A 27,713-nucleotide genomic window follows, 5' to 3' on the forward strand; every position below is an offset into this window, starting at 1 on the left:
AACACCTTTTCTGGAATTGTGTGTGGTTTGCATGATAATAACACAGGTAATAACCTTAAGATACGTTCACCTCCACGATTATTGGCACCATTTGATCAAAAGATAAGTAAAATAGATTGTATAAGTGCAAGAAAAGGGGGGAAATTATTATTTTATACGAATACAGTTGCTCAGAGAAAGATTCTGTTTAACAAGTTTTTTTTTTTTTTTTTTGCATCATAAAGATAGGTGTCAATTATTGGCACCTACTTTGTGCCTCTTCCCCTTGCAAGGATAACGCCACTGAACCTTTTTCTATAATGTTTTGAGATTGGAGAATTTAAAATGGATTAAATTGATATGTTGTGTCACTGATCTACACACAATACCCCATAATGTCAGTGGATTTTGTTTGTAGAAATGTTTTGAAATTAATTTTATTTTAAATGTGAAGCTAAAATGTCTTGAGTCAATAAGAATTCAACCCATTTGTTATTGCAAGCCTAAATAAGTTCAGGAGTAAAAATATGCTAAGCAAATTGCATAATAAGTTGTTGAGTAATAGTGGTTAACATGATTTTTTAATGACTACCCTATCTCTGTACCCCATACATACAGATAATTGTAAGGTTCCTCAATCGAGTTGTGAATTTCAAGCACAGATTCAACCACAAAGACCAGGGATGTTTATCAATGCCTCGCTTAGAAGGGCAGGCACCGATTTGGTCGTTGTCAACAACAGTAAAAAAGCAGATGCTGAATGAATATCTCTTAATTAACTTAATTACACTTTGAATGGTGTATCAATACACCCAGTCACTACAAAGATACAGACGTCCTTCCTAACTCGGTTGCCAGAGAGGAAGGAAACTGCTCAGGTATTTCACCATGATGCATTGGCGACAATGGCGATTTAAAACAGTTTAATGGTTGTGATATGAGGAAACTGAGGATGGATCAACATTTTAGTTACTCCACAATACTAACCTACATGACAGAGAGAAAAGGAAGCCTGTACAGAATAAAAATATTCCCAAATATGCATCCTGCTTGCGACAAGACACTTAAGTAATAATGTGGGGGGGGGGGGTGAAGAAATTAACACTTTCTATTCTAGACAAAAAGTTATGTTTGGGGCAAATCCAACACATCACTGAGTACTACTCTTCACATTTTCAAGCATGGTGGTGGCTGCATTATGTTATAGGTATACCTATCATCGGCAAAGACTAGCTATGGCAGGGGTGTCAAACTCATTCCATAGAGGTTCTAGTGTCTGCTGGTTTTTGGGTTTTCCTTTCAATTAAGACCTTGACAACCAGGTGAAGGGAGTTAATTAGTGATCTAAATTCATCAATCAAGCACAAGGGAGGAGCGAAAACCTGCAGACACTCGGCCCTCCGTGGAATGACTAAGATGTTTTTTTTTGGGGGGGGGGGGGGGGATAAGAAAAGGAATACAGCTAAACACAGGCAGTTTTGACTTAAATTTGCTTGAAAATCTATGGCAAGACCTGATCTAGCAATGGTCAACAATCAACTTGACAGAGCTTGAATAATGGGCAGATATTGTACCATCCTTGTGTGCAAAGCTCTAGAGACTTACCAAAAAAGGCTCAGCTGTGATCGCCGCCAAAGGTTCTTCTACAAAGTATTGACTGAGGGCTGTGAATTCTTATTTTCTCACTTTTATAATGTGTTATTGTATGTAGAAAAAAATCAAATCCATTTTGAATTCAGGATGTAACACCATGTGGAATAAGTCAAGGGGTATGAATACTTTCTGAAGACAATGTATGAAGGGCAAAAATCATTAGTCTCTTATTTTTTGAGTTCTTTGCCTTTCCCCATGGTGATGGTTGACATGTTAAAAAAAAAAAAAAAAATGTATTACATGTGGGTTGCCTCATTGTTATACCCCAGTGAAACAGGAAACCATGGTTGGCCACAATAAAGTTCCTTAAACTGAGATTAACTTGAAAAAAGTAGAATGTTAATGCAGATTTTATAAGACTCTTCAGGGGTGCCAATCATTTTGACACCTATCTTTTTCAGATTTGTTTGTATTAGTTTAACAATCTCTTTCTCTGAGCAATTGTATTAGTGTAAAATAATATAATTTCGCCAATTTTGGAGGGCATACAATATAGCTTAGTATTTGTATTATTTATATTATAGTCTCTTTTTTTGTTGCTTATCTTTATCAAGGGTGCCAATAATGTTGGAGGTGACTGTACTTGTTAACAGTTTTAAACAGAGCGGGGGGAAAATAACTGCATTAACTCTCACGTTTTATAGTAGATTTTAAATGGTTATCTTTCTCTACTATTAGCTAAGTGGACTACTACTGTACATAATCTGTACAGCATTTGAGGGCATTGATTGATGTTGACAATTGGTGATTTTTCAGCTGTAAATACCCCTAATGCAGTCTTTTAAGGAACAACTGATACCCACACTGGAGGACATGTGAGTTACCCTCGGACCTGGGTTCAAATTTTTGGAAGTTTGATTGAGCCTGCCTGTGCCTACACTTTAAGGACTCTTTCATTGTTTTCAATATCACAGACAAGCTCAATCGAGCAGGAAACAAATCTTATTTAAACCCAGGTCATCTACCGTCATCAGCACGGTGTGTGTGTCCAACTCCAACCTCATGTGCCTTCAGTAGAAGGGTGAAGTGACTAGTCAGTAGTGGAAGACTGGAATGGGTGGGGAACACTTACCCTGTAGTAGGCTGTATCCATCCTGTACTGATAGCCACGGTTCCAGCCCTTCCATAGACATCCATATTGTCTTTGTTGGACAAATGGCGGAAGTTGATGAAGCCTCTGTCATCATGGCATCTTTTTGTTGTGCATTAGTGTTAGTTAACTTAGTGTGTGTTACCTTTGCTCTGAGTTTGGTTTGCCGTCTTGGTTTGGTGTTTTCCATTGCATGATCTTGTTCACCCACGGTCTGATTCTTACTGAGTGTGATGTGAATGATGTTTGTTTGGGGTTTGAAACCGTTTGTGTGTTCATGTTACACACCCTTTTTGAGGAGTCATTTTGTGGCTCGTTGCTAACCTGTTAACTCAGACTCTATTCTTGTCCTAAGGTGGAGTGCTACGACTATGACAATGATGGATCTCATGACCTCATTGGAATCTTTGAGACCACCATGAAACGTCTGCAAGAGGCATCGCGCTCCTCACCGGTGAGATGGATTGCAAGGGTTTACTCTGCGTGTGTCAGCCTGTGTGGTTCTTCTCATCCTTGCTCCTCTGTCCCTCCCCAGGCTGAGTTTGAGTGTATCAACAGTAAAAAGCAACAGAAGAAGAAGGGATACAAAAACTCTGGTGTGGTGAGTGTGAAGCTGTGTCAGGTGGTGAAGGAGTACACCTTCCTGGACTACATCATGGGAGGTTGCCAGATTAACTTCACTGTGAGTAAAGATTTCTCTCTAAATGACCTCTAGCACAGAAATGGCCCTTTCATGCAGAGTTTTTCTGTGTTGTACATTGCACTTGTCTGTTTTTATTATTCATCGTCTTTCAATTTGTGTCCTATGCCTGCCAGCAAAAATGTCTTGAATAAAGTTAATTGAATTGAACTGCCACCACAATAAGCCTTGTCTCTCTGTCTCCCTCTCATCTGTAGGTGGGTATTGACTTCACAGGCTCAAACGGTGACCCCAAGTCTCCCCAGTCTCTCCACTACATCAGTCCACAAGGGGTCAATGAATACCTGTCTGCCATCTGGTCCGTTGGCATGGTGATCCAAGACTACGACAGGTAATCTGACCTGTACTACTCCCCATATGCTACATTTTATATGGTGCAGTGTCTGGGAAACTCACACCCATAATATGCTGAATTATTTATTTTTCCCCATGTAAATGCAATGGTGCTGTATGTTTTTGCTTGAACTGCCTGCCCCTGGAACTGTTGGATGCAAAAATACCATTCTTACCCTTTATCTGGCTTTTTGCATTCTGTTAACCTTAGGCAATAATTGTATGTGTGAATGTTAATGATTAGGATAGTGTGTGTGTGGATTTTCATGTTTAATGATGGAATGTGCTCATGCAAGTTAGCTTTTTAGTTAGACTGAGGTGGTTTCCATAGACAAGGTGTGAGGATATGATCCTGCCTCTTAGTTTCCATTGTGGTTGTATCATTGTTTTGAATGATAGGGAAGTATCTGACTGAAATGTTCCCTGCAGTGACAAAATGTTCCCTGCCTTTGGCTTTGGAGCACAGATCCCACCTACCTGGCAGGTAAATATGGATTTTCATATGGTGAACATCATTATCTCTTGTGGACAGATGCATATAACAGGATAATGCAAGGAAACCCTATCACAAACTAATAGCGAAATCACATTTTGCCGCCACTGTTAGCTAAACGCTAATGAGCGAAAACTAACAAACTAATTGCAAATCCACAAAGTCAAACAAGCTAGTTGCTAACGAATGTCATTTTTGGTGAGTGTGGACATTTTATGAGCAAAATTGTGCAAATTAACAAAGTTGTGATGCATGATTTTTTGAAGGAAGAGTAGCATGTGTACACAGAGCAGAGAAGAGAACGAAGGAGTAAAAATCACAAGTAGGAAGCTCAGGGAAAAAATGGCATCCAGAGCTCTGACTTCTGGCAGAAAGACATTATACGATATCTGATGGCAAACATTTAGTAGTGAATTGCATGCAAGTATAACTTCGTCACCTCCTGCACTGCATAACAGGGACTCGCCGGTAGATATAGAACGCTATGGACTCACCAGCTCCCACTTTCTCCCGTTGTGATATTTACAAACACCTGACTGGCTCAGCTGTTCTAGGGAACTATGGTAAGCTTCATAATGTAATATAATGTAACCATTGAAATGAAGAACGCAGTCTGCTTTATCTCCTAACGTATTGCACAAGTTGACAGCAGGGATTAACTTTAAAAAGTAGCTACAAATATTAAATTTTGTTGAAAAACTTCAAAGAAATAGGTTTGATGGTATTGAAAAACCATCCCAAGGCTTTTTCCAAATACCCTGGTATATGGCATATACGGAATACCGTCCAACCCTACCAGGTAACTAAGACATTTGCTGGAAAGAAAGTGATTTTTTTTGTTGTTGAATAGTCATGACTGGTTTGAGATAGTCGTCGTAAAATGACAGTGGAGAAGGATATCATTGCTACTTAACGCAGATCCAAGTTCAGTTTTGATATCCAATGTTGTCATTAGCGTAGGGTTAGCTGGACATTTCTGATTGGTCTTAGAACTGTGACAACTGTCAGCCTCTCCCCGCTTGACTATTTAGTGATTTTGCCAACACAGACAGATATTCCCAATCTTTAACCCTTAACTTTGTTTAAACATTTGTATTTGTTGATTTAAATCAGACTTTATTAATGCAATGAGTAATCCAGGAATGTCACAAGTTCATTGACACAAGAAAAAACTCTACAGCACTCTTAATTCCAGACACAAAGGGTCCGTGGAGTTCTACCTTCTCACCAATCTATTAGGCAAGATTTTAGTTCTGGGTTTCTGAGATTGTGAACATCGCGATCCCGCATTAAATGATGTTCAGATTTTAAAGGCTAAATAAAGCCCTAATGCCTTTATAAGCACTACATGTGTTAGAAAGCATCTGTCATGTGGCGTAATCACCCATGTCGAATATGATATAAGCACATGCTTTATAAAGGGTTGCATGTTGTGATGAAGGATAGCATACGCTCTGAAGTGATGTCCTGTCACATTACACCTAATCTCATTCCCAGACACTTCTGCCCAAATGCCCGGTGGCCCAACCCATCAAACTTGGCCTTCATTAGTTAGGGTTAGGTTTAAAATCACATTTTAAGAAGATGGATGGGCAGGGATTAGCAATAATTATGACTTTTTGACTGCGTTAAATAGTGACAATGACAAATACTTTACTCAGTAAGGTCACTCCCTTAGAATTCTATGGTCACTCCCACTAAGGCCAACTTTGAATGGTTGATGTCCCAGGCTTATATGTGTTGTGTGTGCAATAGTCTGGGGAGGACGTTACGCCAAGAAACTCTTATCTTGAAGAAAGCCCCTGACTTAAAGAAATTGAAAATGTATTTTTTCTGGAACCAAGTTACATGTTCCTCAGTAAACGAACACACACACAACAACAACAAGCCATACCGCGCTGTGCTGTGCCCAGTCAAGTCTTTGACACATTCAGCCACTTCCCCTTGCTGAAAGATGAGCCACAAAATGTTGGCACCATTGTAACAGGTTGTAATCGAGGCATGGACTCCAACATGGGAACAGAAGAGGAATACTTGGTGCGTTAGTCTCAGGTTGGACTACTCCAAATCATCTTGGTTCTGACACATGCACACACACACACACACAAGCTTTTCCCTACAGTAACTTGTGGATCATGAGAACCTTCATAAATCAGCAGAATGTTAATAACCTATTTAATGACACTATGTAGTGTACTGTTTGAAGTGAGACACCTTCGGTCATTCATAAGACATCCATAAAGACTTTCGCATGACACTATACTTAATTTAAAGTCAGATCCATTTGGTAATTATATAACACATACATACATTTCTTGTATCATGACCCTCTTAAGCTTTAGACCCACCTATCTCTTTAAGGATTCACATGTGAGGCCATGTGCAACAGAGTGAGTACGGTACTAAGCAACCAAAGATTTAAAGACTAAAGGCTGGTTTATACTACGTCTATCGACAGTTGTCACAGTGACATCATGAACATTCTATTGTCATTATGAAAAAGTATAAACACAAAAAACGACAGGCTGCATGACATCAGCAGCCTGTTAGTCCAAAATAGCGTAGTTATTTTAACAACAAATCCATCTGTTTAAAAATGTATTTAGTATATGTCAATCTAGCAAACCATGCAACTTTATAACCAATGTTTTGGATTGTTTCTTGCTTGTTAGCTAGCTAACGTTAAGTTCGCTGGCTAGCCAATTCAAATAATGACCATATCATAGCTTACAATGTCTTAACTTTAGCTAATTTGTATTCATTATTACAGAAAATAAACTCACAATAAGATAATTATTTACAAGTTAATGGCGAGCTAATTACCGTTAATAGCTTATAGTTGTGAGTGCGATGAAATAAAAGCAGGGCATTCTATTGGATAATTTTTGAACTTGGACACTGTCTCGTTTGCCTAACGTTATATCCTAATTCTTTGGTGCAGGTCATGTTGTTCTTCACATTACCGTCTCTGGTAAACACACACTATATCCAATAAAATCAAACTTTATTTTGCACAGGATACAGAAGGTGTAAACAGTACAGTGAAATGGTTACTTGCATAATGGAGTCTTTTGTTTAATCCCAACTCATAACGTTACTACCATGCATGAATCTGCAGGTAGCTAAAGCGAACCAATTAGGTTTAATGTTAGCTAGCTAGCTAACAGTATGCTTTACCTTGCGATGAAAATGACTTTGACAAAATTAGAAACTTATATCAGAAAATGTTGCTAGTGAGACTCTTACCAGTATACATGGATGAATGCTTCTCCCTCTCTGTCACAGATGCCATGGTTGCCCTTAGTTTGAAGATATAGTCCAGAGACACGTGTTTTATACAACAGCCTTCTGTGTGTTCTCATTTCGACTCCCTCCGCATATTTGCAATCAAACGCCAGAATTTTTTCCATCTCCTTAGCTATCATACTCTGCGCTTCCACTGGGCATTCCACTGATTTCAAAACTCTGTCTTCCAGAAAGTGGAGAGCATTAGCAACACTTTTGCAGTTCTTCTTTCATAAAAGCCAGAAAGGATTACCTGAGCAGCTCATGTTACAGAGAAGTGTGCCACATGGCAGACCAATCTGAACTCATCATGTCCAGCCAATAATGGCTATTGGGAAGGTTCCTGACTCTTTCTTTGGCTAAACCAACTAGGCTTGTATTATAACAATTGTATTTCTATTTACAGATGGCATACACATTTGTTATTAAGGCACATGAAAGTTCCATGTTCCTGTTTAGTAGTGATGTGCGACATACGCCTAGTTTCCTGAAACAAATCATTAACTATTAAGGTCAGACACCTATGGTCATTCATAACACATACATAAAGGCTTAATGATTTAAACACAAATGTATTAACACTTAGGGAATTATCACTAACAGCTGAAACAATAATCATTAGACATGTTTAAGCCATACATTTTATTTGTACATTTTTGAAACAATACAAATACATTAAGTTTCAAAAAGTTCAGCAATGCAATTACATGTAATATTACACGGGGCTGTGAATAGTGTAGCTTGTCCCTGAGCTGGCGGACAAATGGTTCTTGCCACTCTTCCTGCTGGAGGTACTGCATGTTAGTTCCTACCTTAAAGTAACAGAGAAAGTTAACAGGTCTGTTAGGAAATGCCTTTGTCACAGCATCTGTATAAGGGGAAGATTGGGAAACTCCATTAAATTCATATTATTATGTTCTTTCATTTACAAATCTCATGATGTGACATGGCTCTATCAAGTGGATTTGTATTTATCTGAGACTGCTAGCTCGCTAAATTTAATCTAGCTGCTGTGATGTCACCGACATTATTTGAAACAACGACTGAGCTAGCTACAGTATGTAATTTAACTCAACACTTAACTACCTCAGTACAAACTAATTTAAATGTAAAAAATAAAGCTTAACTTGTTTTTCGCTGTCCAGTGGCATTTGTTTTGCAAACTCATCACCCGATCAGCGTCTCGTCAGCAACACTAAAAAAGTACTGCCTGATCATGGATTTTTAGAAATGTTCTAAATAAATGTCCCCACCATTCATGATATATGTCTACAAATAAATATGAACAAATATGAATCATTGTTAAAGTGACATTTGAATTCAATCTGGCTTTTAAAACCTGTTCCATGGTCAAGTAAATGCACACAATGTGAATCACTGTATATGGAATACATATTTGCTTAGAGCAAGAACCATTTTCGGTGCAGCAGTATAGGTATTTTAGGGAATGGTCTGTAGAATGCATATATGGTGAGATTTCATGGGGCTCTGAATAATACGGAGTGTTGCTGGCCTTTTACTCCACCCATTTCCAATGGTGGCCGAATCACATACAGTTGAAGTCAGAAGTTTACATACTTAGGTTGGAGTCATTAAAACTTGTTTTTCAACCACTCCACAAATTTCTTGTTAACGAACTACAGTTTTGGCAAGTCTGTTAGGACAGCTACTTTGTGCATGACACAAGTAATTTTCCAACAATTGTTTAGAGACAGATTATTTCACTTATAATTCACTGTATTACAATTCCAGTTGGTCAGAAGTTTACATACACTACACTAAGTTGACTTCCTTGAAATAGCTTGGAAAATTCCAGAAAATTATGTCATGGCTTTAGAAGCTTCTGATAGGCTAATTGACATCGTTTGAGTCAATTGGAGGAGTTCCTGTGGATGTATTTAAAGGCCTACCTTCAAACTCAGTGCGTCTTTGCTTGACATCATGGGAAAATCAAAAGACATCAGCCAATACCTTAGAAAATAAATTGTAGACCTCCACAAGTCTGGTTCATCCTTGGGATCAATTTCCAAATGCCTGAAGGTACCACGTTCATCTGTACAAACACCGTTCTTGTGATCATTTTGTCCCCACGGGGTGAGATTTTGCTTGGAGCCCCAGATCGAGGGAGATTATCAGTGGTCTTGTATGTCTTCCATTTCCTAATAATTGCTCCCACAGTTGATTTCTTCAAACCAAGCTGCTTACCTATTGCAGATTCAGTCTTCCCAGCCTGGTGCAGGTCTACAATTTTGTTTCTGGTGTCCTTTGACAGCTCTTTGGTCTTGGCCATAGTGGAGTTTGGAGTGTGACTCTGAGGTTGTGGACAGGTGTCTTTTTTATACTGATAACAAGTTCAAACAGGTGCCATTAATACAGGTAACAAGTGGAGTACAGAGGAGCCTCTTAAAGAAGAAGTTACAGGTCTGTGAGAGCCAGAAATCTTGCTTGTTTGTAGGTGACCAAATACTTATTTTCCACCATAATTTGCAAATAAATTCATTAAAAATCCTACAATGTGATTTTCTGGATTTTATTTCTCATTTTGTCTGTCATAGTTGAAGTGTACCTGTGAAAATTACAGGCCTCATCTTTTTAAGTGGGAGAACTTGCACAATTGGTGGCTGACTCAATACTTTTTTGCGTCACTGTAGATGGCATCATGAGGCAGGAAAATGATGTGGATATACTGAAGCAACATCTCAAGACATCAGTCAGGAAGTTAAAGCTTGGTCGCGAATGTGTCTTCCAAATGGACAATGACCACAAGCATACTTCCAATTTGTGGGAAAATGGCTTAAAGACAAAGTCAAGGTGTTGGAACGGCCATCACAAAGCCCTGACCTCAATCCTATAGAAAATATGTGAGCAGAACTGAAAAGGCGTGTGCGAGCAAGGAGGCCTACACCAGCTCGGTTAGGAGGAATGGGCCAAAACTCACCTGACCTTATTATGGGAAGCTTGTAGAAGGCTACCCAAAGTGTTTGACCCAAGTTAAACAATTTAAAGGCAATGCTAACAAATACTAATTGACTGTATGTATACTTCTGACCCACTGGGAATGTGATGAAATTAATAAAAGCTGAAATAAATCATTCTCTACTATTATTCTGACATTTCACCATCTTAAAATAAAGTGGTTATCCTAACTGACCTAAGACAGGGAATTATTACTAGGATTAAATGTCAGGAATTGTGAAAAACTGAGTTTAAAATGTATGTTAACTTGTTGTATGGTGTATGTTAACTAACTGACTTCAACTGTATATATAAGGCCTTTAAGTGGTGCTTATGCCACCTTTTATAAAGCATAGGTTTGTCATATTTGACAGTGGGTTGTGCCACATTTTTTAAACCTTTTATAATGCATGACACAGTTATAGATTAACACTTATGGTGGTGCTTTATGGAGCCTTTATAAGCTGAACATTTCATTTGGTCTACAAGTATTATTTCTATCAAATTATCATTAAATTGTTTTGGATGTATTGTGTTTTACAGGTTTCTCATGAGTTCCCTCTCAATTTCAACCCTGCAAATCCATTCTGTGCAGGTATGTGTGCAGACAGTTTTTGAAGGAAACAGTTATAATATGGTAATATAGGGTTTGGGAGTTTTTCACAGTTTGTGTGTGCGTCTACAGGTATCGAGGGTGTAGTGGAGGCCTACAGAGTGTGTCTTCCCCAGGTGAAGCTCTACGGTCCCACTAACTTCTCTCCCATCATCAACCATGTAGCCCGCTTCGCTATGCAGGCTACCCAGCAGAAAACTGCCTCTGTGAGTAGCTACAGTATGCTACATACTGTACTGCCTCTGTCTGTACTGTTAAGGTTTTCCAGCACACAGCTTTGTCCTACTACAGTGGCTATGTTGGTCTACTGTACTTCAAACAACATGTATTGTTGATTCCAACCTCAAATAGCCTAATTCATCCTCTTCTCCTCCCTCCTCTTCCAAGCAATACTTTGTCCTCCTGATCATAACGGACGGTGTGATCACGGATCTGGACCAGACACGCTCCGCCATCGTTAATGCCTCCCGTCTGCCCATGTCCATTATCATCATCGGTGTGGGCGGGGCCGACTTCACCGCCATGGAGTTCCTGGACGGTGACGACGGGCGGCTCAGAGCGCCAACGGGAGAGACTGCTGCACGGGACATAGTCCAGTTTGTCCCCTTCAGACAGTTCCAGAACGTGAGTAGATCGTCATGCTGCTTAAAGCTGCTCTGCTCTCTGGAAAGGCTTGGATGATGGTATCCATATGTTTCTACAACGTTGTTTATAGGATGACTGAGGTGTTGATACCATAGAAAAATATCCACAATTATGGCATCATTGACTTGAGTGTGAATCCTGTTCTGCTCATTCTAGGTCTGTGGGTGTAGTCTGTCTCCTGTGTACTGACTAACTGCCTGCTTTAAGGCCACCCAGCATAGGTTTAACCACCTCAAATTATCAAAAACATCTTCTTTCCAATCATCATGGATCCTCAATTGCTGAAATCTGCATCACTTCAACGATCCCCCCCCCAACCCTTAGAGCCTCTCCCACCCAGCATTGTTACTGTACCTTCTCATCTTGTTTCAGGCACCCAGGGAAGCTCTTGCTCAAAGCGTACTGGCAGAGTTGCCTGGACAAGTGGTGTCCTACTTCAGTATACACAAACTGAAGCCTCCCCATGACCCTGAATCCCAGCCCTCAGCCCCATCAGCCTCAGCCCTATGAGTCCCAGCCTCAGCCCAGTACTTCGTAGAAATGTAGGGATACATCCCCCAAATGCTTCAGCTACTCCCCATTGGCTTCTTCAACCCAACCCCTGCCTGTGTGCATGCTTCCATGGTACGCCTGTCCTAGCTACTAGCTAGCTTAGAATAATCGTAGAGCATGGCTGCTTGCAGGGCTCACCCAGCCCTATTGTTATCATTGGTTATTTTGTATGAAAATAAAAGTACAAGGGACTTGAATGAAAGTAGTCCTATTCAATGCATTGTTCTGCTCACGCCTGTATTGTCAGCCTGGTATTTAATCATTGTGAAAATGCCTGCCCTATATGATCAGTTGTCACAAATAGATACTCATTTTCTCAAATGTTTTTTGCCTCTCTCTGCATTTTCCTTAATTGTCTCTTTACTTTCTCCATTCCCCCCTCTTTTCTTTCCATCTCCAGTCTCCTAAAGAAGCTCTGGCCCAGTCTGTGTTGGCTGAAGTCCCTGGTCAGGTGGTCACCTACTTCAACATGAACAAGCTGAGTCCTCCCAACACTGACACTCCCCCTGCCCCCGTCCCTACACCGCCAGCTACCGCAGACATGCCCACCCTCACCTCCTAGTGCCCAGGAGAGGAACCAACCCCAGTGCCAACCCATCCCCACCTGATCGAAGACGAGTAGACAGTCGCTCATCTCAGTAGCTACCATAAGCACTCTCTGCTATTTATCATTGTGTCAAAGGGATCATGACAGGTATACAAAGCTCTAGCCATCACTTACTAGCATGTGTCAGGTTGAATTGAGCAGGATGGAAGTTTTTTAGGAGGAAATTCTTCCAAACACTGCACATGTACTTACAGCAACCAACAACACATTGGTCCAGTCTGGCTTGTTCCCAATCTCCATCAGTAGGCCAGTCCCAGAAGCATGTGTACATATACCCATATGCACAGTGTCTAGTGAAAGTCTACACATCCCTTGCACAGTTGTCACATTTTGCTGCCTTAAAACTAAATCTAAAAAGGGATTAAATTGTATTTCTTCCTACGATATATTGCGAGTTGCTGTTCCAAACATATTGCTCACTATATGTCTGCTGAACGCATGATAATTCTTTTTTTTTATCAGTCATGGAAAGGAAAGTGTTGGCTTAGTATTTAAAAAGATGGAGAACAAGCTATAGGATGAAAAATACTGGCGTTTTGGCGCAGGTACAGCCGACGAGCCAAAATATTTTTATAATTTTTTTACAAATCAATACTTGTCAAAGTATCGCTATAATATTATGACATGTAACTATCAATGACTGCCCCATCACTACTTTAATTGCTGCCGAAGATGCTTCCACCAAGTATTAACTCTGGGGGTATAAAAGACGTACATTTTTTGAAATTCATTTTGACAATTTTCTTTACTTCATTCAATTTGAAAATGTGGAACAGGCTGTTTAGATCAGTATGGAAAAAAACATCTAATGAAATCCCTTTTAAAGATGTAAAATGTGACAACTGTGGAGGGGTTGTGTAGACTCACTAGGCAATGTATATATATATTTTTAAGTAGCCTAATGCTTCTTAGTTGCTCCTATTTTATACTGTTTTGCCTTTTTTAGTAGACACTTATCCAGAGCAACTTACAGGAGCAATTATGGTTAAGTGTCTTGCTCAACAACATATTTTTCACTTAGTCAGCTTGGGATTCGAACCAGTAACCTTAGTTACTGGCCCAACGCTCTTAACCGCTAGGCTATCTGCCACCCTATTTCACTATAAACCTTGCTTCATCAGATGTTTTTTTAAATAGTTTGGCACATTTGTATATTTTTACTAAGTTTAATGCTCAGTATAGATTAATTATAATGGTACTCACAGCTTGATATCTACAGTAATTATCCAGTCCTCAAATTAATTTTGAGGTAAATTTTGTTTATTCTAACAGGCTAAATTCATGCTTCTTTTTAAGTGATGGTTTTTAAACTGACAGCTGACAGCTTAGCAAATTGGATATTGGATATAATGCAGCTTTTGAGTGAATGACATTCATAGTGTATTAATCGTTCCACTCCAGAATAATGCTGATTTCTTGATGTTTGTGTATTGAGTCGCTATAGAGCGCTCGTTTTTCTTCCTCTTGTGCCAATTATGCTTGCAGAGACACTTTATGGACTAGCTTGCAGAGTTCCTATTCCATTTGAGCATAAATAATTCAATTCAATTATGACCATATTCATTATGTAAAATGTCAGCTTTAGTATACATTTTGTGTTAATATTGATAAACAATTTACTTTAACTTCTCCTTCCCCACTGATAATTGATCAGGTTTAAACTGGAGTTTCAACTTCAACTGTATTAGTTATATTGTCATTCATAATTTGTTTATGGGTTCCTAAAAATTGAGGGCCTTATATTATAGATACTACTACAGTATAGTAAGTAACACAATCAAATGGTTCTTTCTGCTCTTCCAAGTTATGTCAATGTCCCATATTATATTCTGGGTGGTTCGAGCCCTGAATGCTGATTAGCTTAAAGCAGTGGTATATCAGACCAAATACCATGGGTTTGACAAAAAAAGTACTTTTTACTGTTCTAATTAGTTGTGTCGTGCATAAGAGCACGAGCTGTTTTTCCCCCAAAGGAATCGAGCATATTTCTAATATTGTATGATGATCACAAGTAAACGTCGTTTATCTACCACAATGTGTGTCTCATCTTTCTTCGGTGGAAAAAAAAGTTTGCTTCTTCAACTTGTTTTTTTAATGTTACATTGATTCCATAGGATTCTAAGGTTGCGTTTACAAAGGCAGCTCAATTCTTAATTTCATTAATTGGTCTTTTGACCAATCAGATCAGCTCAAAAAAATATCTGATGTGATTGGAAAAAAGATCGCAATTGGGCTCGTTAACTGAAATTAAAAAGATAAGACACTGTAGTTGTAGTAAACATTTTAATAGTTTTATGAAAAGTACTATTTACAGTGTACAAAGTTTAACATGCTGGTATTCTCCATCATATTGGCTAACAGCACAGAGATCAGAACTCACTGACTAATCAAAGCATAATAAATTGTCAACAACGCACGCAAAATTTGGTTCTGAGATCAATCGAAACAAATATTTCTAACACATTGCTAAACGTTTTTGCTGCGGTGTGTAATAATGAATACACTCCAGTGCTGTAGAAGAATATAAACAAAGATGGCGAATCCAAGTAAAGGATCAGATGTCTCACCCTCTACTCTTTTACTTCCCCTGCTGCTCCTTTGCTTGTGCAGCCTGGAAAGAAAGAGAACATCAACCTCATAGTCATAGATATTTCTACTGTAGGTAGCCTTCATCCTTATAAATCAAATACTGTATGAGATCTAAGAGTTGATCACCTAAGCCAGATCGCATCTACAGTGCCGTGAAAAGGTATTTGTCCCCTTTCTGATTTTCTTTATACTGGATGTTATCAGATCTTCAACCAAAACCTAATATTAAAGGGAACCAGAGTTTACAAATAACAAGAAAATGGATACTTATTTTATTAACAAAGTTAGGCATCACCCAATTCCCCTGTGTGGAAAAAGTAATTGCCACCTTTAGCTGCAATCACTGCAACCAAATGCTTCCTGTAGTTGTTGATTAGTTTCTTACATCACTGTGGAAGAATTTTGGCCCAATCTTGCATGCAGAACCACAGCGACATGTGGTTTTCAAGTCCTGTCACAACCTCTCAATTGGGATTAGGTTTGGACTTTGACTAGGCCATTCCAAAACTTCAAATTTGTTGGTTTTTAGACATTTTCATGCAGATTGATTGTGTGTTTTGGATCATTGTCTTGCTACATGACCCAGCTGCGCTTCAGCTCACAGACGGATTGGTCCCATTATGCCTGGCGAAAACCAAACACTGCATTCCACAGTAAGAACCTTTTATACCAACGGTCAGGCATGCTGGTGTTGTGTGATGGTTTGGGGATGCTTCGTTGCCTCAGGACCTGGATGACTTGCCTAACAGAGCAGAATTCATGGTTCCTTCTATATCGGAGAATGTCAGGCCGTAAAACAAAAGTCTACATGGGGAAAAAAGCTGGTTAAAAAGCAACAAATTTGATGTTTTGGAATGGCCTAGTCTAAATCCAGACCTAATCCCAATCGAGATGTTGTGGCAGGACTTGAAACGAGCAGTTCATGCTTAAACCCACATGGTGCTGAATTAAAGCAATTCTACATGGAAGAGTGTGTCAGAATTCCTCCACAACAACGTGAGAGACTGATCAACAACTACAAGAAGCGTTTGGTTGGAGTCATTGCCGGTAAAGGTGGCCCAACCAGTCAGTGAGTGTAAGAGTTACTTTTTTCACACAGGGGAATTGAGTGTTGCATAACTTTGTTTATGAAATAAGTGTTATTTGTTCACTCAGGTTCCCTTTATCTAATGTTATGTTTTAGTTGAAGATCTGAACATTCAATATCAAAAATATGCAAAATTAGAAAGGGGGCTAATACTTTTAAACAGCACTGTATCCCGGTAACAGTGCTCAACTTGGTGCATGCCCTCAATATTGAACACAGTCTGGTCGACAACATGGGCATGCTGCAATGTCGAGCTATAGCTTGTCAGTGGGTGCTATGCCATGTGTAATGTGGGTGCTCTGTCGTAGTGCGTAATAATAATGTAAAGGGAGCTGTAGCTGAACTGTACCTTGAGTTTCTCCAAGAAGCCTCCTTTGCCAAAGCCTCCAAAGATGCGTGCCATTTTAGGAGTGGGGGGTTTGGGTCCAAACAGCGCCATTCCTTTCGTCTTGTCAACCTCACCCTTAGCACCAGCTGGACCCTTCGCCTTCATCAGTTTCCTTTCAGAGCAGACTCACAACAGTCAACAATCTCAGAGACACAATGATCACAATCTTGCAGAGCAGTTGATTAAAAACACACAGAACTTGATTTAATTCTGGTAAGTCTAACTTTGCACATTCTTAGTATAGGTCTCATACATTAGCTAGCTCACGCAAAGAACTTACCTTCCTTTCTTGGCCAGCACTCTCTGGGAATTTGGGTAGTGGACCAAGATGTCAACGAGGTCTTTCTTATCCAGGACAAAAAGGTTGACAAAGCCATGAGCTTTTACGTTAGCAGTCCTTCTGTTCCCGCCATCTTTGGCAGACTGTAGCAGACTGAGGAAGAGCACCGATTCAGAGCTCTGAAGATCCTCGACCAACACTCACACTTAGAAATTCATCTGTAATAGTAACCCACTGGGCACAGACAACAGTTCAACATCTGATTTTGATTTACATTTGTTTGTATTGTCAACTAATGTGAATTTGCCGAAAAAAGAAAAAAATATTCCCTTACATTGACTTTAAAAAAAATAGAATCAGTTTTCCATGTTGATTCAAGGTCAATCACAGATTCTTTGGGTTGAAATGACTTGGAAACTAACTTTGATTCAACCAGTTTTTGCCCAGTGGGAAGCTCTTCTACTGGAGGTTAACATTATTAAATTGGAATATTGTAGTGTAATGATATGATAATACCTGATTTCTCCAAACACACAGCCGGCCTTCAGCGTCACAAACACAATGGAGTTATCTGGTCCACCAACCACCTGCACCTCTCCACCCTTTATGATGTACATCTCTTTACCAATGTCACCCTACAGAAAAAACGATCAAACAGAACACAGATTGGAAAATGTAAACTCACCAAAAAAAGAAGCGTCCTCTCACTGTCAACTACGTTTATTTTCAGCAAACTTGTGTAAATATTTGTATGAACATAAGATTCACAACTGAGACAAACTGAACAAGTTCCACATACATGTGACTAACAGAAATGGAATAATGTGTCCCTGAACATAGGGGGGATCAAAATCCAAAGTAACAGTAATGGAATGATGAAACGCCAGCAGTTATTGTAGTATGAGATGGAATATAGATTTACCACATGGGGCCGGCCTATGCATTTTAAATGTGTGAGAGCAAGCATTTCAACAAGAGAAAAAAAGCACTCCCCACTGGCGGTAGTTTGGAGAGCGCAAGTTAAGAGCCGCGCCTATGGTACGTCTTCGCCACAGTCATACACTATATATACAAAAGTATGTGGACACCCATTCAAATTAGTGGATTGAGCTATTTCAGCCACACCCGTTGCATAAAATCGAACACAAAGCCATGCAGTCTCCATAGACAAATATTGGAAGTAGAATGGCCTTACTGAAGAGCTCAGTGACTTTCAGTGTGGCACTGTCATAGGATGCCACCTTTCCAACAAGTCAGTTTGTCAAATTTCTGCCCTGCTAGAGCTGCCCCGGTAAACTGGAAGTGCTGTTATTGTGAAGTGGAAAGTCTGGGAGCAACAATGTCTCAGCCTTAAAGTGGTAGGCCACTCAAACTCATAGCGCGTAAAAATCTGTTGCAACATTCACCACCAAGTTCTAAACTGCCTCTGGAAGCAACGTCAGCACATGAACTGTTTGTCAGGAGCTTCATGAAATTGGTTTCCATGGCCGAGCAGCCGTACACAAGCCTAAGATCAGCATGCGCAATGCCAAGCATAGACTGGAGTGGTGTAAAGCGTGCCACCATATGACTGGAGCAGTGGAAACGTGGTCTCTGGGGTGATGAATCACACTTCACCATCTGGCAGTCTGACTGACTAATCTGTGTTTGGCAGATGCCAGGAAAACAAATGCATAATGCCAACTGTAAAGTTTGGTGGAAGAGGAATAATAGCCTGGGGCTATTTTTCATGGTTCTGGCATGGGGGATATTTAACACTACAGCTTACAATGACATTCTGGACAATTTTGTGCTCCAACTTTGTGGCAACAGTTTGGGGAAGGCCCTTTCCTGTTTCATCATGACAATGCCCCTATGCACAAAGTGAGGTCCATACAGAAATGGATTGTCGAGGTCGGTGTGGAAGAACTTAACTGGCATGCACAGCGCCTTGACCTCAACCCCATCGAACACCTTTGGGATGAATTGGAGCGCTGACTGCCTAATCGCCCAACATCTGTGCCTGACCTCACTAATGCTCTAGTGGCTGAATGGAAGCAAGTCCCCGCAGCAATGTTCCAACATCTAGTGGACAACCATCCCAGAAGAGTGGAGGCAGTTATAGCAACAAAGGGGGGACCAACCCCATATTAATTTTGTAATGAGATGTTCGACGAGCAGGTGTCCACATACTTTTGGTCATGTTGTGTAATTCATTTTTTTATAATCCAAATGCAAGCTTCATAAGTAAATTATCAATTCCAAGCAATTGTTACATACCAAAATATCAGTAGACCTATGCGAGTAATTGTTGCCCAATTGCTGATGAGCTTGCAAAGTAAACAGCTAATATTCAAGTTGGCTGGATGTCCTTTGGTTTTGGACTATTGTTTATACACACTGGGAACTGTTGAGTGTGAAAAACCCTGCAACGTTGCAGTTCTTGACACAAATGGGTTTGCCTGGCACAACCACCATACCCTGTTCAAAGGAATTTGAATATTTTGTCTTGCCCATTCACCCTCTGAATGGCACGCATACACAATGTCTCAATTCTCTCAAGGCTTATCAATCCCTCCTACCCTTCATCTACACTTATTGAAATGGATTGAACAAGTGACAATAAGGGATCATAGCTTTCACCTGGTTAGTCTATGTAATAAAAGGAGCACGTGTTCATAATGTTTTGCACACTCAGTGTATATAACAAATTATAAACCAATTTATCCTAAATATTCCTAAAAATATACAGTAGAAAGATGGTCCCTACTTCATTTAGATTTCAGCTCTATAATAGAGACAGTTAAATTAATATTTTCCCCAGATTGCTTTACCTATTCCAGTCTCTATCAGTTGCGGTCCCCCTGAAACAATTAATATCACAGTACATTTGGAGGTAACCAAGGATTAGATATTAGACTTCAGCTCCCTAAAGACAAAGGGGATGGCACTACCTAATCTTAGGGAATATTACTTAGCTGCACAATTTAGGCCAATAGTGAGTTGGTGTGACACAATACAGTGCTATATGGAAAGATATTGAGGCTGCCGTTCAAGGTCGCCCAATCCAGTCTGTAGTTGGGGATAAAGACACATTTGGGACATTAACAGGAATGTTGAAATGGTTTGCGTTTTGATCCAAAATTTAAACCAGGTATCTATGATTTAAAAAATATAAGGAATGGCCTGAGAGAGGCATTATAGAACTTTGTAACATTGTAGAAGATGGAGAATTCTTAGGTTTTCAGAATTTAAAAGGAGAAATATAGCATGGAAAACCAAGATTTCTTCAGATACTTACAGTTAAGGGACTAAGAAGAAAGAAATGTATTCTTCAATACCAAACCAAATATGACTAACCATGTGATTTGAAATGCATATAAATCAGGCAATGTCCAAGATAATCTCTTTAATAATCTCTTTGTCATGGCCAGATAGCCTCAACTCTTTATATTAAAGTAAAATTGGGAAAAGGAACTGAATATAGACATCTCAGAGGAAGACTGGGACAATAGATGGAGTACTCAATGTACTTCTACAAACTCAAGAACATGGAGAGAGTTGTGTTGGAAAAAAATATTGGCTTTTAAAAAAAATCACTCCTGGAATGAAAAGTCAACAGCTAGGCATACAACAGCTATGCTGGCGGCTGTGGGACCATGTGGATGCTAACCACCCCCATTGTTTTGGGGAATGTCAGAAGATGTCATTGTTTTGGGATTATGTGTGTTCGGTGTTAAAAGATGTCCTAGTATATGAAGTGCCTAGAACTGTAATGAACCTTGGTAATGTTCCAGAGAATGTGATGGGCAGTGACAGATACCCGATAAAAGTGATCCTTGCTACAATTAGAAAAGCCATTACCAGGAACTGGTATAAAGTAGAAGCCCAAAATGTTAAGAATGGCAAAGTATAATCCAAGAAATCTTTAATAATGAAAGCTTGACATATGCTTTAAGACTCCAAAAACCTGTATTTGAAAGTAACAGGGACAAATGGATATTCACAAACCAGGAAGACCTGATTAACTAATATCTTGTTAACAATACAACTTTTTATACTTTATATATTATTCAGTATGTATTGGATGGCATCTTCTGTTTGTTTTTATTTATTCTTCAGTTTCATTGTTCCACCTATTCCACCTATTCCGCTCCAGCCATTACCATGAGCCCATCCTCCCCAATTAACATGCCACCAACCTCCAAGTCTATAAAGTGTATGAAGAAAATACATATTGAGTATATTATGCAACAGTGACAATCCCATACACTCACCTTCTTCACCACAAAGTCCCCAGGTAGATATATAATAGACTTGAGCCTCAGCAACATGTCCACCAACATCTGCTTATCACAGCCCTTGGGAATAGAGACATTGAGAAAACAGTCAGATAACATTTAGCCAACGTTCAGAGGGTGATGCAGGTGGGCTGTTAGTTGGCGGTTGGCATAATGACATGTTAACTTCCACCTATATTTACCTGAAAAAGAGCAATTTTATCGAAGGTGGCAAAGTTTACATCCACACCAATGGCTGTTCTCATTACAAGAGGCATCTGCTCCAGCAGTACAGACTCGTCTGGAGAGAGAGCATGGAGAGATGTAAGAGGAAGAAACATTTTTTCAAGACATTACTACAGAGCAAATGTACACCATGTTAATTGATGATTTGCCATAAAATGGCATTTTAACATTATTTACAGCACAATTATGACAGCATGGAGTCAAGATGAATTTATTCCCCACTATTATTTATTGCTTACCCAGCATTCCCTGGGCGTCCCAGGTGTAGTTGTACCAGGTGCGTACTCTGTTCTGCACCAAGTCGGGGATGGTGAAAGTGTTCATGTATTCCACACAGCCGTCCATGGAGGCCCGGAAATATGTCTGGCCCTGCGTGGCAGCCCCGATGACATCTCTCATCTGTACCAGAAGAAACAAATCAAATACTTTCAATCCAGGACCACACAACAAACCAGTGTTGGGGTCAATTCCATTTCAATCTAGTCAATTCCAGAATTACATTTTAGTCCATTTCCTCATTTAAAAGAAATTAGAAATTAGATTTGCAATGTCAGTTGACTTCCTGAATTGAAATGGAATTTACCACAATCATAATTGTTACAAGAGGATTGCTGCCTCTTGCCTGGATTGTATTCTGCATGTCTTTAGAATAGTGATACTGTACCTGTCCAATCAAACTGGAGAACACAAAGACACCAGTAAAGAAGTTGGTCATCTGGAAACAGATCTCAAACACAGTGCCAGGCTCAGGAAGACCCCCGATGTTGATCAGACTACGAACAGCGAAGTAATAACAACGCAGGTACCTGTGGGAAGGAAGACGGTTACTCAAACCCCTAATCCACAGTGAAGGCAATGGAGACACTGGTTTAGGGAAAACTACATATTGAGAAACTATAACAGAAGTCTCGGAGACAAGAGACTATATTGGAAGTATAGAACATTTTACTCCTCGGGATGCAAAATTCTGTTAATTTCCTCAAAATCCCCAGGTTTTACCAGAAGTCCCAGTTAGAATATTCCCAAAATCAGGAGAGAATAAGCAGGACAGCTGGAGTCCTCTTACCAGGATTTCTGGAAAACCTGGCAGATCTGAAACCCTATATACTCTACACAATAAAATACGTACGCGGTTCCATCTCCATCATAGACCCATTTGGAGGTGCCGATGCCAAGGTACACTGACGCCACATAGTAGAAACAGGCATTGAGATGGAGCATGTACAGCAAGTAGCCAGTAGTGCGACCAACTCTGAATAAACGCAGGGAAGAAGAAGTCTTAGATAACGGTTTTCTGTTGCGACTCTGCTAAAGCTACAGTATTCTAGCATCCTCCATTCATCCTGTATCATCATTTTCATAATTTATTACCGTCATTCATCACACATCTAACTAGACTATGCCACATAGCAGACACTTCCATTTTATAGATTTGAAAAAAAAGTTGTATCTGAAATCATTCGCACCCTTGATAAAGATGTCAAGGAGGAGGAATATCCGTACCAAACTTTAAAATGTATTTCCAGGCGCTAGCATTTTACCCCATCCTGAATTGGTTTAGAAATGATTATTCTGCCCCCTGGTGTTTCCTATTGCCCTGGAACAGGTGGTCTTCACTGATATATCACTTAAGAGTGTAAACTACACTTTGGTCCTATTACTGCTCACACAATTTCCATTTGGTGCCACATTTCAAAGCAATGTAACTGGAAATCAAAATGGCATGCCCATACTCCAATATTGGCTTGCAATCTGGAGGGCGGTCTTTTGCATTCCCCCCCATCGTTCCAAATGTGGAGTCCATACCCTTACCAATATCATGGACAGTGATGGTTTGAGAACATTCCAAGATTTGAAAGATACATACACATTACTGGGTAACTCCTTTTTATATAGGCCTGCCACTTGAGACCCAGGCCCACCCACTGGGAAACCAGGCCCAGCCAATCACAATGAGTTTTTCGCCACAAAAGCGCTTTGTTACATACAGAAATACTACTCAGTTTCATTAGCTGTCCGTGCAGCTGGTCTCAGATGATCCCGCAGGTGAAGCTGCCGGATGTGGAAGTCCTGGGCTGGCATGGTTACAAGTGGTCTGCAGTTGTGAGGCCAGTTTGACGTACTGCCAAAATCTCTAAAACAACGTTGGAGGAGGCTTATGGAAATTAATATTCAATTCTCCGGCAACCGCTCTGGTGGACACTCCTGCAGTCAGCATGCCAATTGCATGCTCCCTCCTATTTTAGACATCTGTGGCATTGTGTTTTACAAAACTGCACATTTTAGTGTCATTTTACTGTCCCCAGCAGAAGGTGCACCTGTGTAATCATCATGCTGTTTAGTCAGCTTCTTGATATGCCACACCTGTCAGGTGGATGGATTATCTTGGCAAAGGAGAAATGCTCACTAACAGTGATGTAAACAAATGTGTACACAACATTTTTGAGAAATAAGCTTTTTGTGTGTATGGAACATTTCTGGGATATTTTATTTCAGCTCATGAAACATAGGCTCATCACTTTATTTTTGATCAGTATATATTTACAAGTTAGGTCAGCTATATTGGCCTATGGAGTCCCTTGGAAACGCAACTACGAGGAATCTCCAAAGATGGGATTTATAAATAAATTATCTGTGCTCCTGAAAGGACTGATCTCTATAATATATAAACAACTTTTGGAAAGCTCATATTCTGAGCTAGCCACAGATCTAACTCAATCTGAACCACCCTTTAACTGGAACAGAATGTGGAAAAATATGACTTTGGCATCCTGTAATCCGAACCAACAATTTATACATTTTAAGTTTGTTCACAGACTGTATTTACAACCAACTAAACAGTTTATGATGAAATTGACCGCAACTCCGGACTGTTCACTGTGTCCCCGAAATCAGGTAGGCTGGGTGGGAAGCATGGGGACAATGGGGACAATCATTAGGGGTGCCAATCTTTTTTTGTTTGTGACCAACTTTTTACTCAGTTTTGTCATTTTATTTTTCAGAGAGAGGTTGCAGGTACAAAAACAATGGCACAAAATTGTTTTTGTACCTGCAACCTTGCAGGTACAAAAACAATTAAATAAATGCATACAAAGATAATCTCTCTAAAAAATAAAATGATAAAACAGTAAAAAGTTGGTCAGAAACAAAAAAAGGATTGGCACCCCTAACGATTCTTCCACATAAAATCAAACAAAATGTAATCTGCATTAACGTTCTTTTTTTTGTTCATCTCAATTTAAGGAACTGTATTGTGGACTTTCATGGCTTCCTGTTTCACTGGAGTATAAAAACGAGTTAATGTGTATGTCATCACCATGGGCAAAGAACTCACAAATGAAAAGAGACAACTAGTTGTTGACTTTCAATAATCAGGCAAAAGGATACAAAAAAAACGACTGAAAACTAAATATACCACTTACACTATTAGGGCAACAATTAAGAAGTTTAATACCACTGGAACAATGGTAAACTTGACCCAAGTGTATCTTCTCCCCACTCACAGTGAGACAAATGGTTCAGGAGGCAAAGAAAGTCCAAGGAAAGGAGTTGGAGAATTACAGAACTTACAGAATGCGTCTTGGGTCCAAATCTACAATTAGACGCCACCTCCATACCAATAGGGGTTGCCATGAAAAAGCCTTTACTGAGAGCAACCAACAAATATAAACGGCTGAAGTTTGTTAAACACCATTGGCACTTAGATTGGAACTGGGTGCTGTGGTCAGACGACGCACACCAGTGGTGGGTTTGGCCTCAATAGAAGGATGCATATGCAGAAAATAACCTCATACTTACTGTAAACATGGTGGTGGATCATTTATGTTATGGGGCTGCTTTCCTTCTACTGGTCCTGGGGCCCTTGTTAAGGTCAACAGCATCATGAACTCGACCAAGTACGAGGACATTTTAGCCAAAACAACATGGTTGTCTCTGCCAGGAGGCTGAAACTTGGCCACAAGTGGATCTTCCAGCAAGACAATGACTCCAACCACACATCAAAATATACAAAATGATTAATTGACCACAAAATCAACATTTTGCAAAGGCCATCTCGGTCTCCGGACTTGAACCCCATTGAAAACCTGTGATTTGAATTGAAGAGGGCAGTCCATTAGCGCAGACAAAGGAAATCAAGGTTCTGGAAAGATTCTGTATGGAGGAATGATCTAAAATCCCTCCCAGTGTCACGCCCTGGTCGTAATATATTGTGTTTGTATTCATTTATTTGGTCTGGCCAGGGTGTGACATGGCTTTATTGTGGTGTGTTTTGTCTTGGGATTTTGTGGGGTGTTGGGTGTGTGGCTTAGTGGGGTTATCTAGCAAAGTCTATGGTTGTCTGGAGTGGTTCTCAATCAGAGGCAGGTGTGTATCGTTGTCTCTGATTGGGAACCATATTTAGGCAGCCATATTCTTTGAGTATTTCGTGGGTGATGGTTCCTGTCTCTGTGTTTGTTGTTCACCAGATAGGCTGTATAGGCTTTTCACGGTCCGTTTGTTGTTTTTGTATTGTTAGTTTTTCTTCGTCATTAAACATGTATCAAAGATACCACGCTGCATTTTGGTCCGACTCTCCTTCACCAGACGAAAGCCGTTACACCCAGTGTGTTCTTCAATATCATAAAACATTATAGGAAAAAGCTAAGTGCCGTTATCCTTGCAAAGTTTCAATAATTTTGACACCCATCTTATATTTTCCCCTGAGCAATTGTATTAGAATAAAATATATATTTCCCTTTTTTTGCATACAATATACCTCAGTATATTAATAAAATATTTTATACAGTATTCTTTACTAAGAGTGCCAGTAATTTTGGATGTGACTGTCTGTTTGATGAGAATACCTCCAGATGTAAGCCTTGGCCATGATACTCTCAAGCCGATCGCTGAACTCGAAAAACATGTCTATCTGTGGAACAAAAGCCAGAAAAACATTGTTAAGTAAATGTCATGAGAGAACAAAAGGAAACAAATTGCATCAGAGATCCATCATTATATTTTTAAACTGAGTCAGCATACGTCAAAGCTTCATAGATGTGCATGCACGTTGTTCCCCAAACACTATCTAATGTCACCCTCTAGTCTAATGTAATATATAGCAATTTAATAAAATAATAAAAGATGAAGAATGAAACATATCATGTTTGGTGATAAAGATAACTGCAGTCTCTACCCTCAGTAGACGGTTGAGTCTGTATAAAGCAGAGAATCCAAACGGGATACCGAGCAGTTCTAATGGGATGATGCTGATCATATCCAACTGCCCCAACAGAAAGAAAATATAATGTTAGTTGGAAATAATACACTCAACTTGAAACAAGTACAACATATCTACAGTACAGTACATGGTCTGGATATTTCTACATCAACGTGTGATATGTTACTTGAATCATGCCTCGAAGTGGAATGAACAATGTTGCACTGTGTATCTCTGCATAGTATAATATACGCAGAGTGAACACCATCAACAAGGTGAAAGTGAGAAATGATGAAATAAGAGCTCACGTTAAACCTCGAAATCTCTCGATAATGTAGCTTCGTCACAGTCCGGTCTTTCTGAAATATAACATGAAGTCTTATCTACCTGCATGTTTCTCTACATTACGGTGGAATTGTTGCCTAATAATATAATATATGTTAGAAGTACATAAAAAGCATATGCATGCGCACTTGCACATACTCAAACTTGTGTGTATGAACACAGATGCAGAAACAGACACAAACACACCAGCGGATGCTGCTGATTGGAGAATGGCTCATAATAATGGCTGGAATGGAATAAATTGAATGGTATAAAAAAAACATGGTTTTCATGAGTTTGATACCATTCCATCGTACTGCATTCCAGCCATTATTATGAGCCGTTCTCTCCTCAGCGGCCTCCACTCTCTCTCTCTCACACACACACACACACACACACACACGCAATATCAAGACCTTCATCTCTCTAGTGATATTT

The 27,713-nt window shown here is 39.7% G+C and overlaps 2 protein-coding genes across 4 annotated transcripts in view; one reads left to right on the top strand and one right to left on the bottom strand.

Annotated features, from left to right (window-relative positions):
• Positions 1 to 14,940, top strand: part of cpne3 (copine III) — a 21,701-nt gene extending 6,761 nt beyond the window's left edge. For 2 of the 3 annotated variants that reach the window (XM_064949132.1, XM_064949131.1), the window contains exons 8-15: positions 3,078 to 3,176; positions 3,258 to 3,404; positions 3,620 to 3,753; positions 4,185 to 4,239; positions 11,032 to 11,083; positions 11,174 to 11,307; positions 11,489 to 11,725; positions 12,699 to 14,940. In XM_064949132.1, coding sequence (XP_064805204.1) covers positions 3,078 to 3,176; positions 3,258 to 3,404; positions 3,620 to 3,753; positions 4,185 to 4,239; positions 11,032 to 11,083; positions 11,174 to 11,307; positions 11,489 to 11,725; positions 12,699 to 12,860 — 1,020 coding nt within the window. In that variant the 3' untranslated portion in view covers positions 12,861 to 14,940. Of the gene's footprint in view, positions 1 to 3,077; positions 3,177 to 3,257; positions 3,405 to 3,619; positions 3,754 to 4,184; positions 4,240 to 11,031; positions 11,084 to 11,173; positions 11,308 to 11,488; positions 11,726 to 12,118; positions 12,289 to 12,698 lie in introns of all 3 variants that reach the window. The other variant, XM_064949133.1, reaches the window with a different exon arrangement.
• Positions 14,941 to 15,227: 287 nt separating this feature from the next.
• LOC135521651 (cyclic nucleotide-gated cation channel beta-3-like) overlaps positions 15,228 to 27,713 on the bottom strand; it is a 31,941-nt gene continuing 19,455 nt past the window's right edge. The window contains exons 7-18 of the mRNA XM_064947335.1: positions 27,260 to 27,310; positions 26,928 to 27,014; positions 26,599 to 26,663; positions 22,884 to 23,006; positions 22,419 to 22,560; positions 21,994 to 22,153; positions 21,712 to 21,809; positions 21,506 to 21,589; positions 17,766 to 17,884; positions 17,250 to 17,402; positions 16,931 to 17,081; positions 15,228 to 15,516 (exon numbers count right to left, since the gene is read on the bottom strand). Of these exons, the coding sequence (XP_064803407.1) occupies positions 15,484 to 15,516; positions 16,931 to 17,081; positions 17,250 to 17,402; positions 17,766 to 17,884; positions 21,506 to 21,589; positions 21,712 to 21,809; positions 21,994 to 22,153; positions 22,419 to 22,560; positions 22,884 to 23,006; positions 26,599 to 26,663; positions 26,928 to 27,014; positions 27,260 to 27,310 (1,266 nt within the window). The 3' untranslated portion in view covers positions 15,228 to 15,483. The remainder of the gene's footprint in view (positions 15,517 to 16,930; positions 17,082 to 17,249; positions 17,403 to 17,765; positions 17,885 to 21,505; positions 21,590 to 21,711; positions 21,810 to 21,993; positions 22,154 to 22,418; positions 22,561 to 22,883; positions 23,007 to 26,598; positions 26,664 to 26,927; positions 27,015 to 27,259; positions 27,311 to 27,713) is intronic.

Source organism: Oncorhynchus masou, chromosome 30 (assembly GCF_036934945.1).
Source record: "Oncorhynchus masou masou isolate Uvic2021 chromosome 30, UVic_Omas_1.1, whole genome shotgun sequence".
NCBI classification, from domain to species: Eukaryota; Metazoa; Chordata; class Actinopteri; order Salmoniformes; family Salmonidae; genus Oncorhynchus; species Oncorhynchus masou.